This window comes from Guyanagaster necrorhizus (assembly GCF_019112545.1).
Source record: "Guyanagaster necrorhizus MCA 3950 unplaced genomic scaffold BT62scaffold_32, whole genome shotgun sequence".
Classification (NCBI taxonomy): Eukaryota; Fungi; Basidiomycota; class Agaricomycetes; order Agaricales; family Physalacriaceae; genus Guyanagaster; species Guyanagaster necrorhizus.
The window spans coordinates 438,194-449,464 of NW_025064911.1; the positions used below are offsets into that span (position 1 = coordinate 438,194).

The window sequence follows — 11,271 nt, forward strand, 5'->3', positions numbered from 1 at the left end:
TGAACAACATATTCAAGAACCTTATCGCCACAGGAAAAGTCACTATATACCTCAATGACATTCCAATCATGTCAAAAACCAAGGAGAAGCATAGAAAACTGATACGACAAGTATTAGCACTCATGCAAAAACACAAACTGTTTCTCAAGGCTGAGAAATGTGAGTTCAAGGTGCTTAAAACCAAGTACCTCAGAGTCATCATAAGTGAGGAAAGCATCTGAATAGATCTCATCAAGGTGGCAGAGATAACCGAATGGCTGGAGCTGGTTAAGAAGAAGGAACTGCAGTCATTTCTTGGTTTTACCAACTTCTACTGACAATTTATTCAGAACTACAGCAGAATCATCCAGCCTATGACAGAATTGACCAGTAATGCCCCTTGGACATGGGATACTTCTCAGCAAACTGCTTTTGATGATCTGAAGAGGTGGTTAGCTGAGGACATTGTCCTTGTCATTCTCACACAGACAGAAAAGTTCAGAGTCAAAAGCTGACTCGAGTGAGGGAGCAATCAGAGCTGTCTTATCTCAGAAACAAGACCAGAAATGATGTCCTGTCACATTCCTGTCCAAAGCTCTCACTGTCACCAAATGAAACTATGAAATTTATGACAAAGAACTCCTTGCCATCATGCTTGCCCTGGAAGAATGGCAGCATTACCTTATTGGTGCTGCTAAAATATTCGAAATCTGGACTGATCATCAAAACCTACAGTATTTCCAACAGCTGCAAAAATTAAACTGATAGCAGGTCAGATGGATCATGGAGCTCAGCCAATACCAATACATCCTCCATCACAAAGCTGAAATGGCAAACAAGAAGACTGACCTTCTAAGCCATTGGGCAGACCATGATCAGGGAGGAACCAACAATGAGGAGGTGACACTATTATGGCCTAAACATTTCAGGGCTATGATTATGCTGACAGAAGAGGAAATCTATGAGAGAATTAAAAGCATGATACCAAATAACTATAAATAGGACCAACAGATCACTCTCTCACTCAATCATAAATGAGGAATGACAAAAGAAGAAAGACTAATTCATTACAATAGACATATCTATATCCCTTGAGACCAAGGGCTATGTGGTGAGATCATCACCACTTGTCATGACCATGCCACTGCTGGACATTCTGGTATCACTAAAACAAAGAAACTAATATTATGGGAGTACTGGTGGCCCAAGATGGGAAGTGACATCACTAACTATGTCAAGGCCTATGAAGTTTGCCAGCATGGCAAAGCAACAACACAGGCACAAGCTGCCTCATTGCATCCAAATGAGATCCCATCATCACCATAGACTCACATCTCGGTTGATATGATCACAGGTTTACCAGAGTGCAATGGCTATGATGTGATCCTCATTATTGTTGACTGGTTCTCAAAAGCAATTATTCCCATCACATGCTCCACAGAGCTGACTTCTGAGGGGTGGGCAAGAATCCTATGAGATGAAGTCTATACTAAGTATGGCATGCCCCAAGTAGTGATCTCAGACCAGGGACCTCAATTTGTCTCCAAATTTCTCGATGACCTCTATCATCTCCTGAACATCAAAAGGAATGCATCCACAGCCTATCATCCCCAAACAGATGGGCAAACTGAATGAGCAAACCAAGAGATGAAAAAGTATCTCCACCTCTTTATTAACTATTAACAGGATGACTGGGTGGAATGGTTAGCATTAGCTGCTTTTTAATATAATAATCAGATACACTCAGCAACAAGGAAAACCCTATTCTTTGTTAACTATGGACAGCACCCACATGTTGCACAAACAGAGCAACACTGAACAATGACACCAGCATCAACAGACTTTGCCACCACCATGGCAAAAATCCATGTTGAGACCAAAACAGCACTTAAGAAGGCTGCAAAAGCTATGACAAAACAATATGACAAACATTGCCAGCCCTCACACATATACCAAGTCAACGATAAAGTCTGGCTTGACACAACAAATCTTCACTTGCCATGTCTGAAGTGTAAATTAGCAGACAAATGAATGGGTCTATTTCTGATTTTATCCAAAATCAGAACTGCTGCTTATAAACTCCATCTTCCTCCTTCATGAAAGATTCATGATGTCTTTAATGAGACACTATTGACACTCTATATCACTCCCACATTCTCCAACCAACAATGACTGCCTCTTCTGCCACCAGACCTGATCGATGACAAAGAACACTACAAAGTCGACCAAGTCTTAAACCACAAACTATGAAAAGTCAAAGCAAAAGGCAGTGAGATAACAACCACAGTCAATTACCTAGTCAGTTGGAAGGGTTACAGGCCCAAGTCAAACCAGTGGGTGAATGAAAAACTAATGAACACTGATGATGCCATATACGATTATGAACTATCCCTAAATTAAGCTATCAGGATGATAGTCTTAAGGAGAGGGTAATGTTATGATTTTCTTCCTCTTTTTGAATTCAACCCCTATTTATACTTAGTCAGAGCACCAGAACAAGTGCTTAGGACTGTGAGACAAAGCTTGGTCATCACAACTGACCAAGTCAGTCAGTGTCTCTCAATGCAACAACATTGCCCAGCAACACACAACTAGCCTTTTATATATCATAACAATGCTGCAGGACAAAGAGCACAATGACAGAGGAATAGATAATAAGTAGGTAGTATTATTAGTGAATCATGTTTGGTATTTAAAGGAGCTCACTCTCACTGGTAAAACCCAGCTTTGAGCTAAAGTTTATACACCCTCATTCTACTCTTGAGCTAGTCATAAAAAGCCTTGAAGCACCAACAATTAATTACAGTGGACTCTAGCAGAAGGCTCGAACATGAAGCCACATTAGTTTATCATATGCCACAGTTGATCACATGCTGCTTGAGCCTAACACATTCATGCCCATTCACTTGAGTATTTTGAGAATATATGCCTTCCAGGATAGAGTGATAGTGCTTTTATCCCAATTTCTGTCTATCTTCATGCCTAATATATATTGAATCTCCCCTATGTCTATGATATTTAGCTTTTTCTTAAGCTCTTCTTTCATTTTAGACATGGTTTCATTATCTGGAGTAAGCAATATCATGTCATCAACATGTACAGCTATGATTATAGGATCAGAACTCATTTGTCTGATGTATACACATTGATCACTGATCAATTTAGTGTATTCTAGTCCTAAAAATATAGTATTTAATTTATCATTCTAAACTCAGCCAGATTGCTTGAGTCCATACAATATTAATTTGAGGTATGCTGCTTTTCCACTCTCATTTGAATACTCAGAAGGTTGTGCCATATAAATAGATTCATTGAGTTTATCATTTAAGTAAGCTTCATCAACATCCATTCCATGAATGATTAGGTTTCTTTAAGCAGCAATTGTCATAAGTAGATGGAATGTGTCCAGTCTGACAACAGATGCATATGTCTTGAAGAAATCAATTTCAGATACCTGTGAAAATCTTTTTACAACAAGTCTGGCCTTGTACCTGGTGATTTTCCCATTATCATCTCTTTTCAATCTGTAAGTTCACTTGCAATCTACAAGTGATCTGTCTTTGGGTAATTCTTCCAGCTGCCATATGCTTAAGAAAGTCAATAGATTGTATTCTTCATCTATTGCTTTCTTTCAATGATGCCAATCTGGCCTTGTCTTAGCTTCTTCAAGGCTTAATGGCTCATCATCAAGATTATCTGCAGTTTTCTTAATATATACAGTCTATTGCAATATTTATAGCTTCTAAAGATGATTCTTCTGAGATACACTATTGTTCTGATATTTTCACAGCTCATGCACTTGGATTATGAAATGTCTAGTAACTCAGTTGAGTTATTGATGCAATTCAGACTGATTTGTCATGTGGCTTGATTATTTTTCTATGCCATATTGGAAACTTTGATTTGATTGATAGCACATCAGAGGCTGTTTCCTCTTTTGATTCAGTATTTTCAGCATTCATAGAATCATCTGAAATGCCATCATTTCTATCTGGAGTCTGCTCAACTTTGCTCTCTGACTCCCTCTCAAGTGACAAAGAGTGGAGGACTACATAGTCAATGTCTATAGGCTCTGTAATGTTGCTTTCAAAGAATATAACATTTCTTGAGATCTGAATCTGCCTGGTTTGAGGATTATAATATCTTTAGACTCTAGATTCATCTGTAAGACCTGTAAAAATAAATTCCCTTGACTTTAGATCCAGTTTTAATCTCTTGTTGTCTTACTGAAATACCTAGCACTTTACTCTGAATTCCTGAAGTGCTGAAATATCTGATTTTATGCTCTGAAACACTTCTTCTAAAGTCAGATTATTTTTAATGGCCCTGGTTGGTGATCAGTCCTTTAGGTATGTGGCATATGCTACTGCCTCAGGCTATAGAAACTTTGGTAAGTGATGTTCTTCTAGCATAGCATATGCATGCTCCACAAGAGTCTAATTTATTCTCTCAGCAACTCTCTTTTAAGATAGAAAGTATGCTGCAATCAATTCCAACTGTATGCTATTGTCCTGGAGATATTCCTTTATCTCTTCATTGACATATTTCTTTCTATTGTCAATCCTCATAAACTTCTGATTCTTTCCTTTATGGACTTTGATGTATTTTTAATACTGTTAAATCTTCTTTTGAATTTCCATACTTTGCTTTGACTTCAAAAAATACAGCATTGTCCTCTGGGATTTTCCATCTGTAAAGCTTATATAATATCTTTTATCATGGATACCCTGAGTTCAGGCCAGCCCTTATAGATCTGAAAATATTATTTCCCCTATTTCAGTGTAGTTTCTTTTGGCTTCCTGTAGAAATAGCTTAATATGATGCTTGGCTTTTATGCCAGCTATGCAATCTGTCTAAGGCTCAGCTGACTCATCTATATCCATCCTCTTGACTATTTTCTTTCTAAATAGTCTCTTTACTGATCTCATATTTAAATAGCCTAATGTTTTATGCCACTTTTGCTATGATCAGATTGATTTCATAGTATGGGCCTGAGTTATTTCTGGAACAATAATGTCAAGGCTATACAGCTTTGATATTTTATTTTCATGGCCAATTATCTTGCTATGTAGTGAGATAGTATCCATCCTGGATTCTTTGAATTTGAGTTCAAATCCAGCATCAGTAATATGCCCTAGTGATATAAGATTGAATGGTGCATTAGGACAGTGGATACACTTCTTTAGTGTGACTGGAGTGATCTTTTTTCCTTCAACCATTTGAATCTTAACAGTTTCCCTTCTCAAGCCTTTAGATTTGCTTACACCAATGACTTCATGTCTTAGGATTTCAATATAGTCAGAAAAATATAATCTATTTTTGACTATATGTCTGGTGATACTAGAGTCTCCTAGCCATGATACTCCTGAGAGTGAGGTAAGTGCAATGTCTGTTGCACAAAATATATAGTCTTCTGAGTCTGAGTCTGGCTTCTTTCTATTCCTTTTCATGACTTTCTAGAATTCTTCTTTCTATTTAGGCAATTTGTTCTGATATGACTGGTTTCTCCACATCTATAACATGTGACTTTCAGATTGGACTTCTTGCCATGTGTTGCAAGTGTCATGGTCTGATCAGAAGTCTTTTAGAGAATTCAGGAAATCAACTTGTAAGAATCTTTCAAGTCAGCAGTATCTACTGATGAGATGAATGAATTTCATGATTCTAAAAGTGATGTAAGCAGTGTAATAGAGAAGTCCTCTTTTTCAACTTTCTGCTTAAGAGTTGCCAGCTCCTTCTAATAGGACCTCATAGTCCTAATATGCTCCTCTATATTTTCTTCTTCTTTGCACTAAGCTCTGAAGAATTTTCTTCTGACAAGGACAATTTCCATAGGTCCTCTGGACTCATACATATCTTTCAGAGCTTTTCAGGCTTCTGCTGAAGTCTTTGAACCAGCAATATATACCAGCAGGCCATCTGGAACCCACAATCTTATTGTTGAAAGAGCCTTCCTATCACTCTTCTTCCAATCTGCCACTAGTGTCATGTCTGCCAGGGCTGGAGTGCTTCCATCTGCATAATCAATTAGTCCTAAATTAGTTAGAATATCAATCATCTTGATTTTTCATGTTGGGTAATTTTCTGGACCCTTAAGGAGGTCAATTCTATATACAGACTGACTATCCATATAGTTCTATATGTGTATATAAAGTATGAAAGAGCACAAAGTGAGTAGTGATGTAAGTTCAGTTATGGCTGAGGCCTATAACCTGTTGTAAGTAGAGAGCAGAGTAATGTACAGAGGATTAGAATTAGCCTCTCAAGAGAGAGATGTTCTACTTAAATATATTTTGTATTACTTTGAGATCTTTCTATGAAATACTAAATAAGTCTGGATCATGATTCAAGTCAGCTGCTGCTGACTAACATTGTATCTTTGAGTATATTCTTGTACTCACTCAGGATTGCTATTCTAATAAATTTCATTACTTGCCAATCATGTGTGGGTGACACAACTTGACAGAAACTGAAGACTTGAGCAGTACTCTACCACTGAGACATTTCCTGACCTGCCTGAAGGTGATGTCAAAGAGAATGATTCAGTTTCTATATTGAACTATTATCTGCCTGATAGTCTCTCAGTCAACTCTAGTATTGATCTGTCTGATGAGGCCCACAAGCTAAGAGATGGAAGGTCAGAGGTACATGGCATGCTGGTGGAGCTGAGGATAGTGGTCTCAAAGGCTGCCCTCTTATACATGCAGGCCAGCCTAGCTCTAGAAGAGGAGTGAGTGAAGACTGCATTACTCATGATGCTTATTATAAGCATCTGTGAGAAGATGTACATGGAGAAGATCATATGGATAGTGAATTTAACAGATACCAATGATGATACTAGTGATCAAGAGAGTGGTGGTGAGCCTGGTGGCAATATCAAAAGTAGCAATAATTTCATCCAGAAAAAGCTTCAGCCTTCTCTGTAAGTACTTATTCACCATATATATCTCTGCTTCAATTCATGATGCATCAGAGGCTTCAAGTTCAACAGAAAAATCTCCTCAAAAGTGCCCCCATTCCTATGAAGATGAAGATGCATGTATCAGTCTTAAGCAGGTCAAAACTGATGTTGAAGAAGAAGGTCATGCAGAAGTGCAAGTCAAGTCTTCTTGTGCTGTCACATTACAAGGACAGAATCATCCTCAACTCAGAGAAGGCTCTCTTGCTGATATATACATAAATATCAGTCTTGAATGCTAAATTATTGAAGAATGCTTTTCTGTTGATTTGGACAAAGAACCATTGAATGCTGGTACATCTGACAGTCCTCACTTTCCAGTCAATCTCCTAATTTCAATTTTTCTCTCAAACAGGCCCTCAAGAATCTCAAAGACTAAGAAATGTATCCTCCCTATAAAGCTCACAATCCCATAGCTCCTCTCCCACAGGCATCAGACAGTTCTAATTCTGATCCCAAGGACTGCAACTTAGATTCAGATTTGGACTCATCAAGCTCTCTAGATCATAGAACAAAGTCTTCAAAAACAGAGTCTCTGCTGTGATAGTGTGGCACACCAACCCCTCTACTCCCCCCTCTTCCCTCTGCAGCTCTGGCCAAGGAGTCTGTCTCTGCAAGAAGGCTAATTTGCATGCTGACCCAACCTCCTATTCTCTGTCATCCTTATTAGACTCAGGTCTTAATGCAGACAGACTTCTCCAGGCAATTTAAATAGGATAGATATCTATGAGCAAGAAGACAGGATGCCAACTCCTTCACTTAGACAGCAGCTCAGCTGAATATCTGTCAATCATCAAGAATATTCTTGACATAAACTTGTTTTATGAGAAGGAGCTCCACTCCACATTCTCTCTGTACTCAGAAAAGAAGACAGTGGAACATTTATCAGTCCATAACATAGATCATAGGTGCATTTATGACATACATTTAACAGACAAGCAGGTGAAGGAGTAATGTGACAGGCATTTATTGTAACTGAGTCCGTACAACTAGTGAACAAACAAAATAATATCTTTAGCATTCTTGCATATCCTCTGTAGAATGTCATTGTGGAAAATGAAGCTAGGACTTTGATTACTACATTATAAGAAGGCCTAAGGATGTTGAAAACCCACCTAAAATACAACAACCAACCCTTTAATATTACAGTAATAATTGACAAGTCAAATCCACTGTTATAGAATGGTTATCTCTGCAGAGTTATAAATACAAATTGCTGTAAAAAGTGGATTAAGCAACTATAGAAAGAATCTGAGGTTTAGAATATTAGTTAAACAAGAGGTCAGAGAGCTTTTCTGAGATGGGGATATTGGCAGTGGTAGTTTGCTCTGATGATGCTTCATTGAGCCTTAATTTATATTCACATCAGTCAAACTGTGACAAGGTTGAAGTGAAGAGGCACTGACAGGATATTCAACAGTGACTCTAACTCTCCTTCTGCACATGTTTTATCTGGGGCTACATAACATGCTCTGGAAATGGTTCATGATATGTATGCAGCAACCCAAAAGTGCAGCAGATACTTATGCAACAATCTGATTCCAGTAGCTGTGTTGGCTTGAACTATAGAGTACAAAAATGGAAGTGATACATGTGACCAGTTCCAAATATCAGCTTAGTCAGCTTCCTATCATATTGCCAACAACAAAAAACAATTTTGCCCTCATCTGAACCAAGGTTTGAACATTATATTAGACACCTTCCTCATAAATTTTCTCAGTGCTTCAAGCTTGCACTAAAATAGTTCTCTAATGCATAAAGAGTGAGTCCTAAGCTATAGCAGCAGGGCCTAATGGTTGTCCCAGCTGCTAGCACAATCTGACTAGTCATCAGCTGGATTTGACACTCCAATGGCCAGCTGACTCTTTCTCATTTATGGGTGGTCAATGATTTCAAGTCCCAAAACTTGAACCATTCAACACCAGCAATGCAACATCTATGGACTCCTATTATTGTTGTAAAGTTTCTTAGCATTTTCATTAGAACTGGAATGTGATATTCACCATTAGTTTCAGTTCTCTAAATATAATAAGATTTCAGATGTATTAGAAGGATGTTGGAGTCCAATTCATCACTCCCAAAGTATGACTTCCACCATTTGTTATGACTACTCTATTACATTTCTTCAGCACAGATCCTGACAGCTAGTGGTGTACTCAATCCAATGTCTTGAACTACAAACATATCTCTGATCTCTCCATGAAGCTGAATGTGTTTGGATGGCTGATGGTCTGTGTAGTTGACATAATGTCTATCTACTGATTTTTCCAGTGAACACAACTTTTGACTCCTATAAGCATTGTTGGCAGGTGATGAGCACTCTTTTATTCTATCAGAATGCAAGAAAATGTTGGCATCCTCCAATCATCCAGTGAGTAGTTCATTCTACCCTCATCTTTTTTCTTTCCTCCATCAGAGATTATCCACTGAGTGGTGTAATAGTTGTTGATCATGATCTATGAAAAGAGGAGATCAACTCTGATTTTCACAATACTCCCAGATGTCTGATAATTCTATCACAGAGAAGCTGGATAGAAGGATAAAGTTTTACTTTGTGATATAAGAGAGGGCTGAAATAAGTCAGAGTAGCATCTGATGTCGCAATAAACTTTAAAAGTCCTTGTCCTCTTCCTCTTCACCACTGTTGTCACTGCAGCACCTGTGAACATCAAGACAGATGCTCAATGGTTTGTGAATGGGCTTCTTCCTCTCAGGCCAAAAGCTAGGTATAATCATAAGTGATATTTTATGTAAATATGATTAGGTGACTGATGGGAGATGAGCAGTGAGTGTGACTATCCCTATGCCTATTCTGTCTGGTGCACTGTTCAACAAGCAATCTGGCATACTGTGCAGCCAACCATCTGGCATCTTGTATAGCAAACAGTCTAGTATAACATATGGAAAACCTTCTAGTATACTGTACAAGTCAAGAAAATAGATATCAAAGTCAAATTAGATAGATGCTTCACAAATTTTGGTTTCTTGATTATTATTTACCTTTATTTAGATACATTTCTTTTCATGCAGATCCACTTTGACTAGACTCTGTCTATAGATGTGATATATATATTCATTGTATCACAAACTCTTTATATCCTTTCAATCTGTTGAAAGAAATTATCACCACAAGAGGGTTCAGTACCCATCTTATCTCTCTTCACTGCTGTGAGACTGTAGCAACTCTGTGCAACTTGGAGATGGTCAAACATTGGCCATCTCTATATCTTTTACTAATTTGGTCACATCTCTATTGTTTTTATTCCAGAAACAGTGACAGCAACACTAGACATATAACAAGTCCTGTAGGCTTATTAGAATTGCTCACTTTCAGGTTGCAACTGTGGCACATACCTTTTGTGTGCCAAAGAGTAGAAAGATGGATATGGGCACTAGCACACTCAAATATTAGTATTAGTATTCATTGAAATGAGAATGTGATGAACTCAAGATTGAAGCCAAGTTCCACCCTACTGCTGATAAACTAGAGTCTATCACAAGACTGATTATACCCATCCTAGTTGAGTACAAATTAGAGACATGACCATAGTGAACAATTTGACTTACATATTACTGATGGAGAGGAGAACTGTGAGCACTGCCATGCATATGATCAAGGGCACTGTAACTGTGGTATTAGTCACTGAAAGAGGGCATCTGAGTCTGTGCTTGGTGATGCAAACTTTAATAATGATGAGAACTATGAGAATTCAGAGCCTTAGAAGTGTTGTCCAGATAAAGAATACTTACTAGAGAAAAGGAGAACAGAAGTGTCCAGTAACATAGTCATTATGGCACTTATAATATATCTATCAGATTATAAATACCAAATCAACTGGATGCGATAAAAAAGATGAAGACTAGACAAATGGTTGGCCTGCATCAAATCCATCTAAGTGAGTGATATGACAGAAGATGTGGCTCACATCTTGTTGCACAGCTTCTGAGTGAGCAACCCTGATCTGAGAAGGATAGCTATGCATCAGATGACAAGTGGTGAATGATTTATGACTGGTGCTTATGGCTATAATATAGGAAAAAATGATGATGCCAATAGCAGGGAGGATTGCAAGTAACTGCCAAAGCTGTTAGCAAAGATGTAAATGAGGCAGAAGGAAGAGTACTATACCCATAACCACCACTGCTTCATTCTTTTATCTGAGATTGACAGGCTCATATGCAGCTGTAGAATATCAGCTATGCTCTAGTTCCACAGAGCCTGGCATATCTCAAGAATGAGGCCCAATGCAGAGATTGCAGTGCTAGACAAGGATTGGATGAGAATCATAGACCAATGATATAAAGGATGAACAAGTCACATATAAGGATTGGCA

The 11,271-nt window shown here is 38.2% G+C and overlaps 2 protein-coding genes across 2 annotated transcripts; one reads left to right on the forward strand and one right to left on the reverse strand.

Moving 5' to 3' along the window:
- Window positions 1–6,632: 6,632 nt before the first annotated feature.
- On the forward strand, window positions 6,633–7,159 carry BT62DRAFT_922935 (uncharacterized protein; the record flags this gene model as incomplete). The annotated part of the gene is made up of 4 exons (XM_043184449.1): window positions 6,633–6,709; window positions 6,749–6,837; window positions 6,882–6,901; window positions 6,953–7,159. 4 exons carry the CDS (start codon window positions 6,633–6,635, stop codon window positions 7,157–7,159), a joined length of 393 nt encoding a protein of 130 aa, XP_043035635.1.
- A 3,019-nt stretch (window positions 7,160–10,178) lies between these two features.
- BT62DRAFT_458460 (uncharacterized protein) lies at window positions 10,179–10,619 on the reverse strand. The gene is made up of 4 exons (XM_043180975.1): window positions 10,505–10,619; window positions 10,384–10,454; window positions 10,292–10,329; window positions 10,179–10,240 (listed from the first exon to the last, which is right to left on the reverse strand). Exons 1-4 carry the CDS (start codon window positions 10,540–10,542, stop codon window positions 10,223–10,225), a joined length of 165 nt encoding a protein of 54 aa, XP_043035636.1. The 5' UTR covers window positions 10,543–10,619; the 3' UTR covers window positions 10,179–10,222.
- Between the last annotated feature and the right edge of the window lie 652 nt (window positions 10,620–11,271).

What these genes read in the sequence shown, in the direction of transcription:
- BT62DRAFT_458460 (XM_043180975.1), bottom strand. Translation starts at nt 10,542, where the DNA reads ATGGCAGTGCTCACAGTTCTCCTCTCCATCAGTAATAT. An exon ending in CTCCTCTCCATCAGTAATAT is followed by an intron (nt 10,455 to 10,504) that starts GTAAGTCAAATT and finishes GTACTCAACTAG; the next exon opens with GATGGGTATAATCAGTCTTG. An exon ending in GAACTTGGCTTCAATCTTGA is followed by an intron (nt 10,330 to 10,383) that starts GTTCATCACATT and finishes TGAGTGTGCTAG; the next exon opens with TGCCCATATCCATCTTTCTA.